Source organism: Botryllus schlosseri, chromosome 9 (genome assembly GCF_051294905.1).
Source record: "Botryllus schlosseri isolate E-star chromosome 9, Bs_hap1, whole genome shotgun sequence".
Taxonomy (NCBI): Eukaryota; Metazoa; Chordata; class Ascidiacea; order Stolidobranchia; family Styelidae; genus Botryllus; species Botryllus schlosseri.
The window spans coordinates 22,412,104-22,435,400 of NC_137244.1; the positions used below are offsets into that span (position 1 = coordinate 22,412,104).

Consider the following 23,297-nt stretch of genomic DNA (forward strand, 5'->3'; position numbering starts at 1 on the left):
GACATCGTGTCTGGGGCGTGTTCGGTCCGTGTTGCCATTCGGACATGGTGTCTTGGGCGTGTTCGGCCTGTGTTGATACTCGGACATCGTGTCTGGGGTGTGTTTGGACATCATATCTGGGGTGTGTTCGGCCTGTGTTGCCATTCGGACATGGTGTCTGGCAGTCTGGGGCATGTTCGGCCATTCAAGCATGGTGTCTGGGTTGTTTTCGGATCTGAGTTGACACTCGGACATGGTGTCTGGGGCGTGTTCGGTCTGTGTTGCCCTTCATACATGGTGTCTTGGGCGTGTTGGGCCTGTATTGACACTGGTACATCGTGTCTGGGGCGTGTTCGTACATCATGTCTGGGATGTGTTCGGACTGGGTTACCACTGGGAAGTCGTGCCTGGTACTGTAACTGACTTTATAGTGAATATAGCGACTATCCTCATTTCAAACATGACTATCCTTATTTCTGACATGACTATCCTCATTTCAAACATGAGACTCTCCTCATTTCAAACAAATCTGTCCTTATTTCAAACCAATCGAACCAACCTTCCTCGATTTCTGCGCAATTTTGACACAAACTCAGGTTGAGCTCTGGAAGTTACGTTTTTTAATACGGTCCGAATTGTCCGTAATTACAACATCATATACGATTCCTCGTAAAATTAAATCAATAATGGCGTGGATGGTCAATGGTCATTGACACATTGGTCATTGCTTGATAGGCCTATAGGGGCCGACTATTACGTACGTGCACCGTGGATATCTCTGTGTAGCCTACTTCTTCGTAGCTAATGCTAGTGCCCGGCCATCGTCTCCAAATCCTTATTTCCGAGATTGTTAGTGGTCACCATCAAAACGTCACTGAGTATAGTGTAGCCTCGCATTTCGGCTATAGCAAATCAGCCAACTCAGTGTTCTTCACGATGTCGCTTGCAGTCTGAACTGCAATAGCACCTCATCAATGACAAATGTATCAATCAGCAGCGTACTTCGCATGAGATCTTTAAAAAGCAGAGCCAGTCGTAGCGCGGCAGTGCTATTTTCGCAATTCGCCCTCCACAAGTTCTACGCTTGCTCATCAAATTCTCACATTTGAAGAATTTTGTCGGAAGTGTAAAGTGCGACGCGATGGAGTGTAGTCTCTCCGGTCGGCAATAATTTCGAGCTCTCTGACGTATCGTGTTAGCGCTGTTAGAATATCAGCTATTCGACTTGAGAACTCCAGTCAGAAAAAGTATGGACTCGACAATTCCGGTAAGTAGAAAAATCGATCAAGCTTATTTATTATACTAGTTCGTGATATTGTGTTACTGCCTTATGGCATGATGGTTGATAGATTGATAGATAGATTGATAGTTGCGTCGACTTAATACAGAGTCAAGTTTCCAACTCTTCGAATTGATTGCGACAGCTATACCGATAACTGATATGACCGTTTGGTGTTCAAATGCTGTTTCTTCCCGCAAACCTGGTCCAGTAGTATTGGTCTCCATTTTGACTAAACAGTAAATGAGACATCTCATCGTTATGGGTAAAACGCAACGAACATTTCAAAACAACACGCCCGTTCGTAGCCTGCCTAATATTACGCATAGGCCCCTCCCTACTTGTTCACTATTCAGTGGCATTATGACGGTTGAAGAAATCCTAGCACAATAACCATCTCTAAGCCCAAATACACAATATTACGAATGGATAGTCCGCTCACGATGCTCATGAACACTTACAGGCAAGGAAATTCAATAGGCTGAAGATATGAAACCGCTAAATATTTTGATTTCTTTATCCAAATTTACGCCAATGACAAATTGCGTGGTGCTGCGATTGACGCTTTTGGATCATTGGTCGAGACAACCGATAATTTGTGTATCATTATATATGTATACGATGTGAACTAAAACAAAGGTATGAGAATTGAGATTGAAGGCCAGAAACCAGGGTTGTAACCAGTCACAAGGCTCCGAGTCACAAGTCAATCTAACTTTTATATTTTTGACTCGAGTCAAGTCGAGTCATTTTCAATTCCCACCGAGTCAAGTCCGAGTCCAAGTCAGCGAACAGAGGATCGAGTCCGAGTCATGGTATTATGACTCGAGTCCAAGTCCAAGTCATTTTGTTGACTGCTCAGTGCTCAGTTTACATTTAAAGTCTTCATAAAACCACTTTTTTAACTCTGTTTGGTGATATTGAATAGTTCGCATTTATAATATATCAATTTTCGTCACTTTTAGCAGTTTCTGGTCGCATTTTCAAGCACCAGTACCAACAAACGAAATCCCAATAGTGTGTTGGCTTCGAAATTACAATGAAATGTCGGTCTTGGTCGTCTGAATCTCGAGTCAATGACTTGCTTCGAGTCATGCGCAATGACTCGAGTCCAAGTCGAGTCAATACAAAGATTGACTCGAGTCGAGTCGAGTCATTTCCGTATTTTGAGAAAATGACTCGAGTCGAGTCGAGTCATCCGAAAATCGTGACTCGAGTCTGACTCGAGTCGAGTCATGACTCGAGTCATTACAACCCTGCCAGAAACGCCCGTTTCACTGTATCTTGTTTGCATGGCTCAAAACGATTTTATACTCGTGGACATGGCGTATATGGATTGATGAGCTCAGTCATGCGGTTTGCAAGATTTCGCATATTCAGTATAGTTCTGAAATGTTACCGATCGATTTTCACAGACGGAAATAATTTAGCGTCTGTTATCAATTATCAGTCACGAAGCATTCTGTATGTCATTATTCAAGTTGCTATTCTTATCCGCGATCGTGCTCGAATAGCAACGAAATTCCACATAGCAATTTAGCAATATGCTGAACTAGTGGGGCTACTTTGCATCTCATCGCACACGTACGACGGCGCGAGGCACCCCATCGCCGACGATATCTACAATTTAGTTTAGTTCAATTCAGTATCTTCATAATCTCATCATTCCAAAACAGCACACGATGATGCAGCAATGAAAAAAAAGAAAGGCCTTTTACTCCTAGGACTGAAGACTCAATAAAAACCGATATTGGCCTACGGATGTTAATAAAATAACATGGAAATAAGACGCGTGTACAGTACAATGTATTTGTACATGTACAGTACAATGTACATACACTCAATGAAAAGTAACAGAAGATAACATGCAATGAAAACGAAGTGGTATGTGTTGTTAGGCGAAATCGATATGCCAAATCGTGACCCTGCATGTAATGGCAAGCACCGACTGTGTAGGTGGTCGCAAGGACTTGCATGACAAGCTGTGTAGTGCGGATCTTGATTCGAGTCGGTATTACAGTTTCTGTCGTAACTAACGACGACCTTGAGCTATGCTGCAAATCAGTAATCCGTAGACGTCTTATCTTCTCAGACACATACTGACGAGGGAGTGGAGAGGGAAGAGATTTTTGTTATGACTCAGACAGAAGTGACAAACATCACGGAAGAAAATACGACCGTGGAACAACCTGTAGCTATTGCAACTGAGCCACCAGTTACTATGGAACAGTTCCTTGAGGGTCATTACGATGACGAGCGTTTGCCCTCATCCGCTGACAAAGTGGACGAATTGCCTACCGCCGAAGACGAAACTGCAGGTGTAAACGAATTGGACGATACATCGAAAGTAACTTCAGTTGAAGAGGACAACGATGACGCTAATTTTACTTCGGTGAAAATCTACAGATTTCTGTTTGGGTATGTCATCAACTCCGCAGTTTTGAAACAGAACAATACACCGCTCAGAAACTTACTTGCTTATTCTTGATAATGTACACACAGTTACTGGTGAACTGCGGTCAACTATTGACCATTATGTATTGCGATTATAATCACTAACAATTCACGAAATCAAGATAATGGAGTCGACCTCTAGGGTGAGTCCGAAGAAAATTTAGATTTCATCGAGATGGGTGAATTAAAAATAGTCGGAAGCCTTTTCACATCCGAACCTTGTTCAAGAATTCAGCTTCAAATCCAAGTTCAAATGACATTTCTGAATTCATTTTGTATTTCGTGCATCTATTATCTATGTTAAATTTGGGGATGTGCAGTAGGGCTGTTCAAAAATAACTTTTTTCTTCGGATTCCAGCCATTCACTGATTAAATTGTCAGGTTACCCTAAGAAACTCTGCACACCAAATTTGGTTCGATTCCATCAAGTATAGGACTCCGCAGATCCAATTAAAATTTTTAATTTATTATGGAAAATTAAAAAAAAAAATTCCCAATTTTCCTGCCAACCCCATGAAATTGTTGAGCTGTCTTCAGAGACGTTGCAAAACAAATTTGAGTCAATTCCGACCAGTAGAAGCGGAGTTATGTGAGTTTTTCGTTGATAAATCGCGGATTATCCACCAATCAAGGATAATCCGAGAAATTTCAACGAAAAACTCCAATAACTACGCTTCTACTGGTTGGAATTGACTCAAATTTGTTTTGCAACGTCTTTGAAGACAGCTCAACAATTTCACGGGGTTGGCAGAAAAATTTGGAAATTTTTTTTTTTAATTTTCCATAATAAATAAAAAAATTTAATTGGATCTGCGGAGGCCTTCACTGGTTGGAATCGAGTGAAATTTGGTGAGCAAGGTTTTCTACTGCAACCTGACGATTTAAGAGGTGACCGGCTTGAATCGGGAAAAAAAAGTTATTTTTGAACAGCCCTAATGTGCAGCCTGAAAATAGACTTCTGCCGCTCGATACCATGTCATATCTTTTTAATCTATCGCCAGTGGCTCGATGAAGGACAAGGAAACGATTTCTGCAGACGAATACGACGACGAGGTACAAGATGGCGAAGAAAAAATTTCCTCCGTCGATCCCGATCCGCCTCGTGATATATCGGAGCCTACAGAGTCGTAAGTAACTTTATCGATAGTCAGTGCTAATCTGCTAAAACGTTAACCTGACAATCTATACGAAATCTGTTTATCCTGTAAAATTCCGATATTGTACTCAGGGAAAAAACAGAGGAGGTGTTAGAGAAGATACCGGCCGCGGAAAATGAAAACATCGAATCTGCAAATGATACCTCTCCGTCCCTAACAGGAAGATTTCTTAACATTTTCAAAAGAGGGTGTGTGAATAATATTTATAACACACTGTATCATGAAGGCTGTATCATGAAGTAATCCTTACGAGCTCCCGTCATTTCTATTCTTGCATCGAACGATTGCTATGAATCTGAGAACGAATTAAAATCCCGCGCTGTCGGCCCGTTCTATCATTTCCTACGATATTCTTGTCTTAGAACTACCGAAGGCGACCAGGAAAGAAAATTAGACGACGAGGCAATCGAAGATACTCCAGCCGATCGTCGCAAATCACTCGAAAATCGGTGAGTTTCCTACATAACGATCGACATACTATAATGTAGCTGCATATCAATTTCTACAAACCTCTATACGCATTATGGTGTGTCTATAAATAACCAATGATATATACACCATTGATATAACTGACTTAATTTACCTCGCCTTTGAAGCAGCAGTGGCGATGAAAAGCTGTTTTAAAGCAGTGGAAGTTGCTAACTTCAACGCCCATGCTAGCGATATCCCGGAGGCGGAACTATAACCATCAACGCCAACGCGACACACTTTATCCACAATATCGTGTTAGTTATTATTACAAGCAAACGCGCATGTAAATTACATGAAGTGCAACTTATTCGACAGTGAAAATATATTGCATTCAGCAAACTCATCTTTAATAACATTCATGCAAAACGATATCCGTAGATTTGCATAAATCACTTTGTGCAATTGCACATTTACAGGGAATCGGAAATTCTAGTCGAGTACGAAACGGCACAGGATGAAAACGACGAAAAAGAGTCAGCAGAAAACCTACCAATTCTTCTTGCTGGAAAGTTTAGGAATATATTTCAGACGAGGCAGTATGTTTTCGTCTTCTCCTTCGTTCTCTCACGTGTGCTTGATTACAGATGCACTGTAAAAAATCTGGTAGATTTACTGGGAAATCTCTCTAAATTTTACCACGAATTACCGGTCGCAGCCAATTACTGTGCGTAGCTTGTCATTTTACATTTTGATTTGTAATATTACCTTAATATAGCTGTAAAGTAAGTTACCAGAATTTCTTCGCAAAATTACTGACAGTTACTTGTTACTGCAGTTTACCGGGCTATTGGCAAAATTGATTAGCATCAAAATCGCTGCAGCCAATGTATACGTAGAACTGAATGTTACTGATATATCATTCTAGAGGTGATTTGACCTGATTGAACCTCGTTTGCGAGACTGGGGTCTGTCATACCGAAATTGTTGGCCCTAGTATCAATTTAAGCTTAGTAGGGTACAAGAAATAACTGACAATCGTAGCTAATGTGTTATACCGTAGCCATGTTATATTATAAGTAGAGCCCGACCGATTATCGGCTCGCCGATAATATCGAGTCGATATCACGCTTGGAGAGAAATATCGGTATCGGCCATTGAAGGTAAAAAAATATCGGCCATTTCGTGACGTCACAACATGGTGGCAGAGAGTCAAGAGAAGTCGATAAAAGACGTGAGAGCGGTCAATTATAAAAATAAATGGCCAAGCTGCATATAGTGCATACAGCATAGTGCATACAGGGTAGTAGGCGTGTCAATCTGAAAAATATTATCGATAACTAACCCCCGTTATGCCCCACTGACTTCGTGGGAATCCCCCTGCAGTAATCGATCACCAAAGACAGAGAGCAGCTGGATGGATAGTTGTCTGCAGAAGATTTCAATCAGTAAGAGAAATGAGAACTTCAATCATGCTGGACTGACCCTCGTAATGATAGAGAAAAGCGTCGCGTCGAAACATTTCCCGGTTCGGTACCAACAGAGCTAATTATACCAGTAATGTATGAAGTCATCTGACTGAGGCCTGCGGCTGCGGCCTGCGGGGCCACCATGATAGGAAATATGCGAGCATAGAGGGCAAGAAAATCAAGCAAACGTGGAGTGAAGCCAATAATTGATACAAAAATTTTTGATTCCGTGATGACATTGGCCAATTCTGACAAAAGAGTGTAAAATATTGATCAATTGATTGTTGAAATGCTGGTCAAGGCCCATGGGGGATGGGTGGAGCAGTTGCAGACGTGGACAATTTGAGTTGTTTTGCACATTCTTCAGCTATTTGTTAATGATGTGCTGAAGGCTCCAGGTGCATTGTCAGAAGAATATCAATATCAATATTTGGCTAAACCATTGAAGGAAAGATCCCCTGCAAGGGAGCGGTGGAACCGAAATGAAGAAAGATTTCCTGCTGTGCCACTAACTATGCTACCTAGTGAAAGACTGCTCACTGTGTTTAGTACTATACACATCATCTATGGAAGACCACAGAAGTTCACTCCTTGGAGAAAGGGCCGAGAAATTGTGCTTCGTGAACTGTAATCTGCAACTGCTGGATTGGTGCTTTTGATACATTTTGATAGTTCCTTGATCATTTATTTCATGTTCAAGCAAATCAATGGCTGTAAAGTTGTTGAAAGAAATGCTCTTGAGGTGTTAAATATGGGCCTTGAGCTAGATTCCATATATTTTGAATATCGGCTGAATATATCGGGGTTATCGGTGGAGGTACTGGATATCGGTCTTATCGGTATCGGCTCAGAAATCCAATATCGGTCGGGCTCTAATTATAAGGCAATGGCTGTACGCCGTACGGCCAGTCTCGCTGGTTACATTCGTTGTCACGGATAAGGCTGATAAGTTAGAAAATTAGTTCAGGATGTATAATATTGCTCGGGGAAACTAGAAATATCAGCACCGAATGCTCAGCTGACCATTTGTTAATGGCGGACAAGGCGACCTGTAATAGGTTACATTAGGTGACTGCTTTTTCTGAGATTCGTAGTAAACAACCAACGCACAACTGTGACATCACAAGCAGCGTCTGGTTAGGTAAGTACAGTAAGTAGTGAACAACACATGGAATATATATCAATTTATACGAAATTAGATGAAAAAAGGGACTATGTGCAATGCTAAATGTTTCTGTATGGAAAAAACGACCCAGATCAAACATTATAACGTGGCCAGTAAATATTATTGGTGTCATGTGTCAGCGGATGAATACCATTTATTTCGAAATCGTTCGAGTGTCGTCTGGCCAGTGGTCATTAGTGAGATTTGAGCAAAGGGTGGAGCGAAGCTTGTTGTGCTTGAAGAAAGTGGACGCGACCGTTGAAGATTCCTAGGAATGCTGAATGGAATACGCATCTTAAAAGGTAATACAGTACTACATAGTATTTGTTACCGTGAATATCTGACTCTGCACACCAGCCCTCGATGACTTAGATTTCATGATTGAAATATTTCGTTCGCCGCATTCTCTGTTCTATTTTGGGATATTTGTCGACTTATATAGTGACCACATACTCCGCTGCGGAGGAGTTGAAACTGTTGGCTTGGTAATGTCATTTTCGGGCCATAGCATAGATATGTTTTCATCCACTGCTGGATTTGTTTGCCACACAAGCCACCTTAAATTAGGAACCTTTTGCGTCAATACAGAGATAAAGTCTGAATCTCTGCTATGTCGTGTAAAAGGCGGAGCCGTCATCACACAATGTGCCAGTACCGGTACTTCAAAACATGTTATATTTTTGTTAGCCCATTTGTCTTAGTCTTTATAATGTCATGTCCACTGTCCAGGTTAGGAACTTTGCTTTATATAGCGACTTACGCATGAATTCTTTTTAGTGGAACTGCAAGATACTACTTACACAGAAGGAATGAGAACGAGAAAAAGAAACAATTGGAAGTTTGGCCGGTGGTGGAATTAATTCACGTTTTCTTGAGACCACTCGTGTTACTGCATGTCTTCTAAAGAAGAATTAGACCTCCAGCAGCAATATTTTTCCATCGATAACCACTTCATCGTAATATCATGAATGAATATACAGTTTGTTCCAATGTCGTTTTGGGGATGTGAAGAAATTGTTGCGATATTTTTGCATCGGGTTGCTTTGCGATAGGTATGGATGTACGTGAATTTACAAGCTGGTATGTAATCGTGATTTACAGGGACAGCATGTAGGTAGGTAGGCGGTAACATGACAGTCTCGATCGCAAATGTACAGTAGAACATGTAGATTAGATATACTGGAGGTGACTGTAACATTACAGTCTGGCGTGTAAAGTGAGATTACCGGACGAGTGTAAGTTAAATTTACATTGACTAACGGTAATGTTAGATTACCACGAAATGTCTGGCTACCGTGCTTCCAAACATTTCGCGGTAAATCGAGGTTTTTATTTTTTACAGTGTGGCTCATAGAATTTATAATCTGAACTATTCGGTTTAGAGATGACGAAAAAGAGGACCATTCTTTATCACAATCTACTCAAGATGTTGAAGTGGAGATCGCTGCAGCATCGCGGCAGCAAGAATTAGACGATGGGTGAGGACAATCTATATAACATTTACACAAATTGCGAAGCATGACTCGGTAACTTCTTTCAGACACCACGAGACGGGAGATGAGGACGAGGTTGAACTTCTGGGCGCAGCAAAAACTTTTCCAGTGTACGTGGGTTCCGAGATTCGAATTTATCATGAATCATAATTTATAGAACTATAATGAGCTTCATAACGCGTTTGCAAATGTAGCGATAGCGTAGTCGATGTTTGTTGGCTAGTAGATGAAGTAAAGAACAGTAACCCATATAGCATTATTAACTAGGCAGAAAGACACAATAAATGTGTTGCAGGGATATCAGCAGCGGGCGATATGACGGGAATGAAAGCAAATCAGAAGTCGTCGATGAGATTTCGGAAACGATAGTTGTTGGTGTAGAGTCCATTCCGCAACAACTGGAAGAATACCGGACTGACAAAGATACACAAATATCGTCACCAGAAGAATACTCGGTCGCAGAAAAAATAATGATATTTGAGACACCGAGAAAGTAACTAAATATAATAATCATTAATGCATGGATTTTTCATATCCTTCATTTTCCTTCTCACCTTTTTAATCACCATAATAATTTTGTTAAGTGAGGATGATACAGACCGAGCTTCTGTAACCGAAGAAATAGATAATGAGATAGCTGCAGCATCTTCACGGACTGAAAGAGACAATGATTATAAGTAATCTATTGCTGACTGCATATGTCACGGCTATCGTGCTTTTACCAAATTTACTTAATAAAGAAACACCAGTGAAACCGAGGAGCCGCAGTCTGCCGGAGCAATTGAATACCTTCCGATGCTCATCGCATCTAAGTTGAGGAATGTATTCACTAGGAAGTATGCGTTACATATATACACATGAAATTAATCATCGTATATATTCAAGCTTATTATAATATGCACAGTGCTGCTGCTGATGATGATGATGATGAAACCATGACTGCGGAAGAAATTGTGACTGACCCCGACCGCGAGATTGACACTGCATCACCCCAGGACCTTGCTGATTATAAGTATGGAATAGAATTTATACTTTTTCACGATTCCGTGTTCATAGGGCTGGGCACAATGATTCGAGTACTCGAATCTGAATCGAATATTAACTTTAATGATTCGAGTCGAGTATAGTAGAAGATGTTTTTTTCGAGTACTGAAATTATACGCTTCTCGCCACTAAAAGTTAATTTATCAACGAGAATTATAGTTTCACTGTTGAAGCCATGAAACCTTGATTGGCGGTATCGTAGCCTACCAAATATATATATTACAAAGATAGAATAGCGTATACTAAGGTTACTGGACGTAGCACATTCCTGAAGTCATGATTATCCCGTGACATTGTCACCAAGTGGTCGGAAAGATACCAAAGTCTCATTTATGAGATGGATAACAGACATTATATTCTATGTATTGGCAGAAACGGTACATATTTGAACTTTGACGTATTACATTCTGTTGTGACGTCATAATGGGTGATACTCGATTACTCGACATGACTCGAAGCATATTACGTGATTCAGAATCGAATCATTCAGGTATTCGATTTTGCCCAGCCCTATACTTGTTCATTATCTAGTATATACCGTCGTCTGCTCATATGCAGCTCTTGTAAGTTCGATATTATTCATGCTTTCGATTCTTAACGCTACGATTATGTCCGTCACTCGCACAGGCATCGTTATTCCACATGTCGTTTAGTGTAATCAAATTCAATTCAAAGGTGCGTGCATATGCTTGTTTTAAAATAAAAGTGTGAATTTCATAAATATCGTTGTTCATGCCTAAAATTGTCGAATACCTGCTAAATGTCGTATGAAAAGGTTTGATACCAGTCGAGTAATGGGCTATATAGGGGCTGGGGTGCAACGAAACCTTGTTTCAGTGATTGCTACTCATAGATGACACACAAAAATCATGGCGGCGTCTAAAAATTCTAGATATCATTGCAAAATTCGGGCACTTTCTGCGCACGGCCACGCATGTTCATTGTTCATGGAGATAACATTCCATTCTATTGGTAAGCGTGTGCAAAATTGTCGTGATGCCTCATGCCAAACTTTTGGGCTGGCAACAATATCAGAAAGACAGATAGATTTATTGTTTAGTTTCAGACCATAAGCGAAGAACAAAAATAACAAAGTGAAACGTATTTATAGGCTGCACCGAAGTGAGTGCATGCTCAGTCCCAAAGTCTGACCCTGCCTTGAGATAACAGAAATTCAATAATAGGTTTAGCAAGTCTTTTTCAATATGGTTTCAACTGAGATTCGGCGATCTTTACGTTATAGCGACGACAATCAAGATTCCAATCAACCTGAAGCGACTGTGACAGAAGGAATCTCCGAGCCTAAGGTTGCCGCCGTACAAAATGAGCCAGAGGAAGTGTCGTTGACCACAGCTGAGTATGCTGAAAACGATCTGTCAATTACACGCTCGTAATAGACAATTATTATCTGACAGTGACAGCGATAGAGTACGGGAATCTGTTTCGGAATCACCGAAACAAAAAGTACCAGAAGTTGGTATCGCAGAAAGAATTATAGGATTCCTCCGACCCAAGCGGTGAGTTGTTTCGTTAACACGCAGTGTTTAAGTATCCTCCCAATATCTTGCTGACACACATTATAAACGAAAAATATTATTGATCCCAAATGCGATCTCTATGCAAAACATCTTATTCAGATTTGGAAAAGATGAAAGGTTAGACGCTGAAAACGCCGGAACTACAGAATTCGGCAGCCGTTACAGTGATGAGTCACAAGAAGAAAGACTCCATGGCATGTCAGTAGAGAAGCGACTCGTGGTCATTATAATTCTAACATAACGATGAAGAAGAAAATAGCGCTTATAAATCCATATATAATATAAATATATATGTCACTGGGCGCATGAATAATGACACTAAATCCGAAAAATGGCGATGACATTATCATATCCGCGTTATACGCATTATTACTTCATAGTAATTAAGTAGAAAACGTTGCCAATGGTGGTCTCATAGCGAGTGCATTATAATTTATAGTAGCTAATGCTCATCCAAACTATTTTGTTCTTAGTGAGGAAGAATCTAAAGATGCCGATACAGAACAAAACGACTTGATAGTCAGCGAGGAAATCACGGAGACAACAGCCACGGTGGTTGAGTCTCAATATCAGGAAGAGCTTCCAGACGAGAGCGAGTATGGAATGCGCGAAACGGTCGATCCAACGGCGAAACCGTCGTCAAATTTGGCAGATAGAATCAGGGAGTTTCTACAACCAAAGAGGTGAGTGGAACGCGAGAATAAACGTAGGCCTATATCGATTCTTCGTTGCTACCGATAGGGCGTCGCGGTCAATTACTGGGCCGAGAATAAGAAAATATGCATATCACGGAGTTGTAGCACATGTAGGGCTATGTTTACAGACATAGACTTGCTGCTGCTAAATCCCTCAGCTATATAATTTTCAATCGACTATAATTCTTAATTTTCTTTCATGGAGTGGCGATGGTACAGACGAAGAAAATGCCTTACGTCCAATCCAAAACAGAGCTAGAGCTTATTACATCCGAAATTGCTACGAATTTATTCAATAAATTTATACAGAGACCAGAGTTCCCAAGAAGAAACTGTTTCTCAAGCGACTGATGATGCGTCTTCATCCCAGTCGCAACATGAAGAGCCTGATCAATCGTAAGATTATGTTATGTCAAAATATTCTATGAGTGCTTACAAAAATAATTGATCTACTCACATCACGCCGTCCTAATATTGCCCTAGTTTCCGCCGAGCCCAATCCAAAAGTTGATCGGCTTACTACTACTTACTACTACTATAAGGAAACTTTTATGTTATCGCCGAAGGTAACTGAACTATTTTTAGACTTGCGACATCAGAAATTGGACAGGAGACGGAATCCCTTTATCGGACAGATAACAATGACAGCTCTACAAGCGATTCGTTTGATATTGGAAGAAAGATTCGAAATTTCTTTCAACCGGGGCGGTAAGTGGTTTAGGCCTGATAGATGCAAATTATCGCTATCCAGCGTATAGTACAGTTCCAGTTGTACATTAAGGTTGCATTTAAAACAAAAATCATTCTAAAACAAACATGTTCAAAACAAAGCCCTTGTTTAAAACATGATTTTTATGTTTTTGTTTTCACCATCACGTCAATAATGTTGAATTGTGACGCCACAGTGGATTGACATTGACAATGTACAAAATATAGGGTGAATATGACTCATTGACGAAAAAGACTTCTGGCCCCCATAGTTAAACGGACCAAAAATATCTCTCGCCAGGACTACTTCGTTATGCAGCATTTTTACGATCGTCGGTCATTTTCATCAGGGCACTCATTCCGTACCAATGATCTATAACTATACGTGCTATAACTGTTGAACCGACGACGATTTCGAGGGTTCCAACCGTTCCATATCATATACGTCGACTCTATTGGATGGAAATGGTCCGTAGGCTCTAACTACGTGTTTTTTCGAATGCATTTACACAATTCTGGCATAATTTTACAAATTTTGAAAAAAAAACTTTTTTAATTTTTTTTTTATTACAAACAAAGTGTTTTATATGAAACCGTATGTACAATCATGTATAGGTACAGTACAGTGTACAAATGACTTCGCGAATTCAGAAGAGGATTGACAAAAGATGGTACCTGTAACCCTCACTAGCCTACAACGACACTATAGCTGAAATAATATCGTTCATAGTTATTCTTCCGGAAATGCAATAGGGTATTTCCGTGCCGCAGCGATCTGCGTAGTCACAGCTATAGTACCGACGCCTTCATATACGTGCTCTGGTGGTGATTCCGGATTCAAAATGATCTGAACATGCCACCAAAACAGTGGATACGAAATGGATCGGCGTTACTGAGATTAAGAAAGCGGTTATACAACGACCTTGGCAAGAGCCACCTTTGATATCTTCAGCGATATTCTTAATACACACTTTACATAGGCATATGGTAACGACCAGGCAGTAATAGGACTTGACAGCGACATATAGGCTCTGCCTAACAATATATTACAATAGCGCTTTTGAAGAATTCGCTTTGACAATCAAATCAATTGGTATTCTATTCTTAAAGAACAAAAAAGGATTTATCCGTATCACTTGACCAAGAAATCAAAACGGACGCTCGTACAGCAAACCAGCCGCCCGAAAGGTATAGATTTCTCTATATAGTTGAATATCATATTCATGCGCACCATCATAGTATAGTCGTAGAGATATAGCAGAGCTATTATAATAGCTTCCAGATGTCTCAAGTAGGCCTGCCAGGATTCTCACTATGCTTTGTTTTGAAATCTAATACGTGCGCTCGATTGACGCACACCTCTGATTTGAAACGATCTATTTCTACAATTCACACCGAATAAGTATATTGTGTAGGGAATCCGGCCATATCGCTGACGATAACATGGAGTCAGGGGAGAACCTTCATATATTTTTGGCAGAAAAGCTCGTGGAACGGTAATAGTTCCTTCATGCAATAAGTTTGACGCATGTGATTTATTTGTAACGAAACTTCATGTGCTATCAGTCTCAGCGAGGAAGAATTGGATTCGGAAGAAAATGCAGAGCCACAGAAGCAGATTGTAAGTGAAGGACAACTGGAAGCGAAAAGAGTACAATCTACCCTTCCTGAAGACTCACGCGATGAATTGTGAGACACTTCATCAGTTATAGGTTATTGGTAAAGCACCAACAACGTCTTTGGTGAGCCTTCCAACCGTGTCTATATCTAATATGTTTGAGATTACCACTGCATGTTATCCGCATGTCCTGCATGTGATCCGAAATTACATTGCGTCTTTTATCTCCAGGGTACTAATGGAAAACAGAACCGAGGTGAATATGGACTATACAGAAGATCCAAATGAACTAAGGGATGCTTCCGATAGCCTCGACGCGTTTCTGCAGGAAGACCTTAATCAACATACGAGGTGGATGATTTTCTACTCTCTCTGACAGCGTTTGATTATTATATATAGGCGCACTCTTCACTCATTTTCCATTGGGAAAATAGATACCAATTGAAAATTATAAAAGTGTGATACAAAGGGTTTCGTTGTACGCACGCATGTGCTATCTCAGAGATGAGCGATATTTTCAAATCCGGTTCCGGAATTGAGATTGCAATCCACCTCCTAATTCTAATCCCCAGAATACTTTCAAATCATGTCCAAATCCGCGACTATAGTGACTAAAGTAGGGTTACCATATGTCCACCTTTAGGAGGATTTGTCCTCCTTTTTCAGGAAATCGAAAATCCCCTCTATTTTGAGAATTCGCCTTCCCTTATAGCTTTGACAGCCAGATTGCTAGACAGGCACAACTAAAAAACGCCATAAACGACGCGAAACATATAATGTGATGCTCCAGCTGGACTTTCGGGAGTAGAACTTGAAAACTGACCTTTTTTAGTCAACACAAGAGGCTTTCCCGTAAAAAATTTAGAATCAGCAGTTTTCTAGTTCTAGTCCGTTGAACTAAATTTTATGCTTTGTGAAAGTGTCCTCCGTTCCGGTTCCCAAATTATGGTAACCCTAACTAAAGTATATTCAACAATCGCATGAAAATTGGAAGCTTTTGGGAGTTCTAGGTCCAACTGCTACTTCAGGAGCGTCGTAAATCAAAATCCCGCCAAGTTCTTCAAATCGAAATCCAAACCAATCCTCATACAACTATAATGACCAGTTTGAGCCATTTTATTTTAGCTGATTTACGAGCAGGCCGATCTAGCTGAAATATATCGTCCTCGGGATTGGCGTTAACCACTGCTCTAGGCGTGTTGTATGGTAACATGAGGTGAATCACTTGATGAGCTAATAATAATGTCGCATGAAACTACTCTGCTTTCGCACTTTGTATAGATCATGACTATATAAATTATTATTCAACTTCGCAGAGACCAACACCAAGAGAGTGATTGTACAGGGTTCGCGATTCGCAATTATGATCAAGGGTCAATTCCTTGCCAATTTATTTAGTCGTGTCAAAAGAATTACGGATCATAAATTATAAATAAATTCATCTCGGAGGCGCTTTCAACTGTCTTCTTTGTTATTGCTTATTCAGTTACGAACAAGGGTTTACTGAGGAGGATGGCGATGACACGAAACGGGAGGAAATCATTTCTGAAACCAAAGTGAAAGCAGTGGAGTCGCAGACGAATGACATGCCAGAAATTCAGTAAATTTGCAGGGATTTCGGTTAATTTTTTGATTGTATAATCCTGCTGTTTTCGCTTGAGCAGCAACGAAGAATCGCCTTTCGATGACCAATCGGAGAAATCCAAGTCATCGCGTCTACCTGGAATCCTAGCCTCAGCATTCAAAGGATTCTTTCAGTCGAATAGGTTTCATTTTTATATTCAATTTACTGCTCATTGGATTTATAGTTATTGCGCAAATTGAGCGCATATATCCGCTCTAAGCTCTGAAATGACGGTCACGCAATATCTTGGTTTCTTGTACCTGCTGGGACCGCGGCCTAATTGCGTATAATTGCGTTAGGCAAATAAATTTCAAACGTTACAGTATTCTTTTCTGATATCAAAATTGGTGACCCCGATTATACAATTTATGTTTGACAGTGACGAAACCCCAGTAGATGAAACTGGAGAATCAGCATTATCCACTTCGGTTGATATGGAAGAGCAAGTAGAAATGGCTCACGTATCCTCTGTGGAATCTGGTCCGCCGGCATCCTCACATGAGTAAGTGCATTGTGGGTTCTACTATTCCGCGATATATGAAAGAGTACATACTTTCAGCATGGTGGAAGATTCATCTGGCCGAGAAGCAATTGCAGACAAAATCGAAGAAAAAGAAACTGCCGAAAATCTTCCTCTGTATCTCGCAGCCAGGATGAAGAAGTTATTGGAGCCTTCAAAGTAACTTCAAATTTAGAACAGCTGTTCATGGTCCAATTATTATTGATTTGGTTGCGGATAATGTAGAATCTGAAACGCCTATGGAAGGATTCACATATTTGTGACTTTAATATATCTATTTGCTGTCTGAGCCTGTTTCCCTGTTTATGGTAAAAGTACATTTTTGATGACGTTGTAGTGTAAAACAGCCCATGTCCTTTGAACTTTTTTACGTGCGTAATGTTGTATATATTTCCGACTGTTGACCCTTTACATCATTGTGCTGCAGCAAAAGCAAGGAAGACACGACCGTGGTATCAGACGAACAGGAATCATTGCAAGAAGACCTAGAAAAGGACATCTCTTATGTTGATCAACCGGAAACTTCACATCGACAATTGTATGTGTATCTGTAGTGGTATGGATATCAGACTAATGAAAAGTGATGTTCTCACACAGAGATTCAGTGAATAATAGATCCGAGAGCATATCAGGAAATGAAGCAGCATCGGTGGATGAAGAAAAAGAAACCGCTGAAAACCTACCGATTTACCTTGCGAACAGATTAAAAGGGTTCCTGCGGCCCACACGGTTCGGACGCCGATAAATTAATTTATTTATTCGTATCTCTGATCGCTATATCTATTCTATACCTCAGTCGGTCTAATAATATATTTCCGCGGGAAATAGTTCAATTAGGGAAGTTATTTTGTAATACGCTTCATACGCTTCCATCGATGTGCATTGTGTATTTAGTCATTTAAGCGTTCGTTAATAATATGGATTAGTTGGAGAGTTATTTAATTTCTCCACCCAATTACCAATGCTTCCAGGTATTTATTATAAATTATACGCGCGCTTTATATCACTATATATATCATGTGTAACACTAATCGACGACATTAATCAGAACTGTTTTTCAGTCCCGAACAAAACATGCACGACTGTCCGTTATGCGGCCAAAAGGTATCCGAGGATGCGTTCAAAGATATAGAAATGAATAGCAATGACGGGAAGTTGTGGAAGGTGCGTGGAGTGAACCTGAAATGCAATCTTGTTTCGGAAATTCGTGGAGGAGTCTACAAGACTGAGATTCGCATCGCTGCTGACGGAACAAGATCGATGGCAGAATCCTATTATAAATTGGTGTAGTGTGACTCTTATGCACCAGACGTAATAATCATGGAGTTGTTGATACACGCTTTTATTTGCATTCGTATAGAGCAGTGGTTCTCAACCTTTTTGTCTTCGCGGACCCCTTTTCGACCGTCACGGATCCCGCGGACCCCCTCAAGTTTTAGTTATTTATTATCATCTAACCGTCATCTGTCTTGTGCAAATATCAACTATGGACTAGTTATGAACAGCAACAAAATTACTTTTCGTGGAAATAACATCATACTATATGTAGAAATTTGGTATCAGTACGCAGTTGTGTCTTGGAAATCCGCGCGTTCGATTTGATACAAACGATTGCCGAAAATCGATTTCCGTAATGATAGCTGGTGGCGAATGTGTTATTAGCGCGTAACGCTTGCTACAACACCTTTGGGTATGATCGCAACATAGAAAGCACCAAAATTGAGACATTTTATTTGTAATTACCGTTAAGCCCAGTCATTTCCATGTACCAGTTCACTTTGAATTTATTCTGTAAAAGTGGTTATGTATATTACAGATGAAAATGGATTCCATGGCGAGGCTTCAATGCCGTTACTGAGATAGATTAGGAAACAATTTCAGGAATTTATGTTTCAAACTATTGTTCACTAATTTGCTGAGACTGGCGACGTCAAATCCAAGATGATTTGTAAACCTTTTGAAGTCACCCTGATTGACCTTCTACTCCAACTTGTTGTTATGTCCAAAAACTCCATCAAAACACCCCTAAACGACGATATGTTTATATCAGTTGACTATTGGGACTTCGACAATTAAAATGAGTTTTCACAGTAGGATGTTTTATCTCAAACGGTCATGCTGTTGATGTGAGTCTTGAAGTTTTAGCAGGTATGAAACAAAACTACATCGTAATTTCCTTATAATTAAAAAAAGTTGGATTATTAATCATGTTTCAAATTTAGAGGCTTCGCGGACCCCCTGAAATTGCGTCGCGGACCCTCGGTTGAGAACCAATGGTATAGAAATTAATCATCATTGATTTTACCTTGTATATTTTATGTTGTTCTCTCTATGTATGATGATGCGGTTACCGATGTTAACCAAATCCTTACACGATGTCTGCCGTTCAGGCATAGATTCATTCGATGATTTCTGGATGTTCTGCTATCGTATAGTTCTAGGATCAGTCGAATTTGAATCGCGACCATCTGCTGCCGAAACACTCAAAGTTATCCTCGAGTCGTCCATACAGGGTAAATTTGTTATCCTGCAAAATTAAGTATTGCTATATTTTCCCTAATATATACGATGTATTCAAACGTTGTATTTACGCTATACACCCACCCTCTCTTAAACCTTTGTTGCCTATATAATAATCTCAGCGACTAGGCATTTTTTAGATAACGATAGTGTCGAATTATAGTATTTGAAAATTGACAAAACAATTGCGATAGGCTATCTATAGTATGTAATCTATTCAAATATTTCGCTCGGATAATACTACGAAACAGGCGTGGCCTTCAATATACCATGAGTTTGTAAACAATATTACAAGTATAATTGTATATAATAGCCTGTGATAGGAATATAAAGACTAATAAAAATGTCTGTGAGAGTAATTTCTGCGTCTGCCCTGTCTAAATCGATCGATTAGATACAAATCATTGTATATGCTCATGGTTATAGTCAGGTTGACTCCTTTAAAAAGAGTGTGGGCTGGCTATGGGATATGTTGGGTTCTACGTAAGGACTGAGGACTGCTCCAAAGCATGAATATGTATAGTTTTCACGTTTTCGCCACCTGATGCGATTAATGCCTAAATTGAAAAGGGAACGCTGGTAAGTCAGGGGGATAAGCGTTGGTTGGGATAATTAACAGCTATGTAGACCAACAACCATTACTTGACATATTTATTGGTACATATGAATTTATCCGAGACATACATAGTATCAAGTCACAGGAAGTATGGTTTCTAATTTGTGTGAGCATTGTGCAGTGTGCACACAACTCAATGGGCACTGATTGTATCAAACCTTGATCATGTAGGCTACGGAGGACATTTCATACCTCAAACCATCGAATTCCTAACCGGAAAGATCGAGTGAATTACGCCGACCTGCAAATCACATGCAGGTCTATGAATGGCATAACCCTTTATTAAAGCAATAGAAACAATAAAATGAAACGAAAACTAGTTTATAGTATTCGAATAAAAGGATATATTGAAAATAATACTCCATATCGTATGTGATTATCGCAGAATTTTTCAAATTCTTATTTCAAAGAGAAGTCTGAATTAACTTGAAGCCATAAGTATCCGAGATCAGTAAACCTGCGTAATAAGGAGCAAGACATCGAGGCAGATTTCTACCTATAGGTGAATGTGCGACACGGGTTTCGATTGACCTAAATTGATATCATGATTGGCTTCTATCACCTCTACGCAAACATAGAACTTCATTCCTTAAAAGTTAGAACATGTTGATCTAATGTTTGCTCTGTACCAGATTAGAATCGATGATCATCTCACCACCACTATCTTTGGATTTCGAATGCGGCGCAGGTCTGAAATATTGTGGTGTTCGTGTTAAAAATAGGCTCTGATGCAAGTTACGGGTAGACAGGCTCTCGCAGTAGTGATTCTTGTGTATGTTGCGATTGATCACGTTTTCTGTCAATTTACATCTCAATCGTCGCAATCAACAATTCTGGTAAGCAAGAGATTTTGGGACAAATAAGTCTCCATTGAATTATCTCTCTTTCTCTATCCCACCATTACGTAAATATAGTCACTAGTAGGCGATTGGACTTCGCTAGTCGCTACGCTATCACAACAACGCTTTGCTACGATGCAGGTTATGGTTGGTTTTCGCCAGGCTCTGGAACCTGCAACTGGAAGTATTCTTGAGGAATTCAATTATGTTCCGGGGAATAGCTAAACAGGAATGCTAATGGTAGAAGGGATAGATAATCTTTGAATCTAATCGAATTATCGCCTTCACCAAAGCACGGCATAGTAATTACAGTAGGCCTACAATAGCATTACAGTGCCACTGTGGCTGTGATCGCATTTCTATAGAGTTGATGGTGAAAGTGAATATCACTACATATGCAAGGTAAAAACTCGTGTCCGATGAATCGAACTGATTTGCATTGAATAAATTGAGTAGTTTCCGGAAACAGTAAGATCCAAGAAGCAAGAATAGAGATTGAAATTGTCTTGCGCTCGATGTTACAAATTATCCCTTAATTTCAGTCCGCAATGTCTGCGATTTGGGCCTAAACTTCCGCATGGTTTGCCATTTTGTGTCGGTGGCTCTTTCTTTCTGACAATGATGAATGTACTGGAATATCTAAAATCTAGTTAGTTTATATGCGTAACCCTGTTCCAACGAGCCCATGGAATTATCCTACCATACTACTCACCATACTTTCAGCGTCAGGCCTGGAATTTTGGTTCAAGACGCCAACAAAGAGCATGGCAAGCAAATCAGGAAAGAATCAGCAGGAGGTACGAGAAAAATCTTCTCAATTTACAAAGTCAAATGTTTTCACTCGAGAGCAGATTGAGTTCATCGATTTCGGCAACAATAAACGAGCGTTTAACAGGTTGGTTTTGGTACCAATAGCTTCCACATTGTGGCTATAGACTTAACAACGCAATCCATTGCAATACTATTTACTGAATTGCGAGATTATGGAAATACTGCATTATTGATGTGCGGGCACATGTTGAAGCAGTTAAAAAGAACTTGTTTCGTTTTCTGCATATGTTAAACAAGCCAAGTTCACATATTTCCATCAACCGCTAACGCATTTCGCCAGGACTGATATAGCCCCATGATAGTAATGCAGAAAGTAAATTCTCGCAATTGAAATATCTTTCAAATGAAATGCCCTTCCGAACCTGTTTGAAACTATGAAGAGATTTGTGTTATCTCATCTCTGCAGATGTATGAAGGTGAAAACTATGCTTGCTATCCTAATATTATTAGACTTGCATAGAAGATGTAGCAGTGTTCAAGTTAGTTGTTGATGTGGACATAACATACAATCTTTGCTCCCAACCTTACAATCTCTAGGCATACGAATATGTAGTATTCTGGTTAGGTTGCCTAATGTGTGTGTGTAATTTGCTAAGCTTTTGTAGTGAAGTCTTTATGAATTTATCCAAATGTGATTAAGCATAGTATAAATTACATGCATGCCATTTTACGGCTTCCGTCTAGAGATATGAAATCATCAAGTCAACTGCAATCTGAGTATAACAGAAAAATAAGTCGTGGTAGACCAGCACATTTTTGTTAGCTGTTGCATTGTTGTTACACCAGATCACATGCTTACTATACTACTATGCATTTATGACATGATAGGATGGGTACTCTTTTTACTCTGTAGATATCGTTTCACCACCAAGTATCCAGAACTCAGAACTTCGTATAATAACTGGGAGACTGGACAATGTAGAAGGTGAATTACAGGCACTTCAAGACCAACCGCACGTGACTGGAAATGCATGGGCAGGAAGTGAAAATGTCAAAGGTGGGTTCCACAGCAGAAATGCTGTATGGATTCATGAAATGATAATGAAAAGTTGAAAAATATTGGAAGTCAATTGCCATAATTTATGGGCCTACTATTAGCACATATCCCCTTCTATGCTGTAGAATAGAAATCAGTATGTTATACTGAACCATTGTAGTCTTATCTGGACTCTGTTTCAGCTGTTACATCCAGAATCACGAACTTGGAAGAAGCTATCGAATTTCTCAGCAGCGCAGTTGGTGATAGATCTCTCACACAAGAAAACTCGACGGAATACAATGATATACCAAAGCATAGGTATAATTTTATTTGATTTTTGAAAAACTGAAAGTCAATTGT

At 39.9% G+C, this 23,297-nt stretch overlaps 3 protein-coding genes and 1 long non-coding RNA gene across 9 annotated transcripts in view; 3 read left to right on the top strand and 1 right to left on the bottom strand.

Moving 5' to 3' along the window:
• Positions 1 to 23,297, bottom strand: part of LOC145446483 (uncharacterized) — a 103,297-nt gene that overhangs the window by 47,965 nt on the left and 32,035 nt on the right. The window lies entirely within an intron of this gene.
• On the top strand, positions 581 to 10,532 carry LOC145446737 (uncharacterized). Its single transcript, XM_080325092.1, has 12 exons — positions 581 to 1,246; positions 3,351 to 3,676; positions 4,715 to 4,840; positions 4,942 to 5,058; positions 5,233 to 5,319; positions 5,758 to 5,877; positions 9,295 to 9,390; positions 9,453 to 9,515; positions 9,701 to 9,898; positions 9,990 to 10,082; positions 10,146 to 10,241; positions 10,310 to 10,532. Exons 1-12 carry the CDS (start codon positions 1,229 to 1,231, stop codon positions 10,530 to 10,532), a joined length of 1,563 nt encoding a protein of 520 aa, XP_080181218.1. The 5' UTR covers positions 581 to 1,228.
• On the top strand, positions 7,656 to 8,902 carry LOC145446797 (uncharacterized). Its single transcript, XR_013917354.1, has 2 exons — positions 7,656 to 8,214; positions 8,690 to 8,902. It is a non-coding gene; the product is annotated as an uncharacterized LOC145446797 (long non-coding RNA).
• LOC145446477 (uncharacterized) lies at positions 11,640 to 20,081 on the top strand. Of its 6 annotated transcripts, XR_013917292.1 has the most exons (18): positions 11,640 to 11,806; positions 11,847 to 11,966; positions 12,087 to 12,185; positions 12,461 to 12,670; positions 12,992 to 13,078; positions 13,268 to 13,390; positions 14,501 to 14,578; positions 14,806 to 14,886; positions 14,957 to 15,079; positions 15,240 to 15,359; positions 16,495 to 16,608; positions 16,673 to 16,774; positions 17,012 to 17,134; positions 17,192 to 17,311; positions 17,580 to 17,690; positions 17,750 to 17,881; positions 18,214 to 18,514; positions 19,437 to 20,081. XR_013917292.1 is itself a non-coding variant. In XM_080324773.1 (17 exons), exons 1-17 carry the CDS (start codon positions 11,655 to 11,657, stop codon positions 18,440 to 18,442), a joined length of 2,124 nt encoding a protein of 707 aa, XP_080180899.1. In that variant the 5' UTR covers positions 11,640 to 11,654; the 3' UTR covers positions 18,443 to 20,081. The 6 variants fall into 6 exon arrangements, 5 of the variants coding, with proteins under 5 accessions (XP_080180899.1, XP_080180901.1, XP_080180902.1 ...); XM_080324773.1 differs by having other exon boundaries at positions 18,214 to 20,081; XM_080324775.1 differs by having other exon boundaries at positions 11,865 to 11,966; positions 18,214 to 20,081.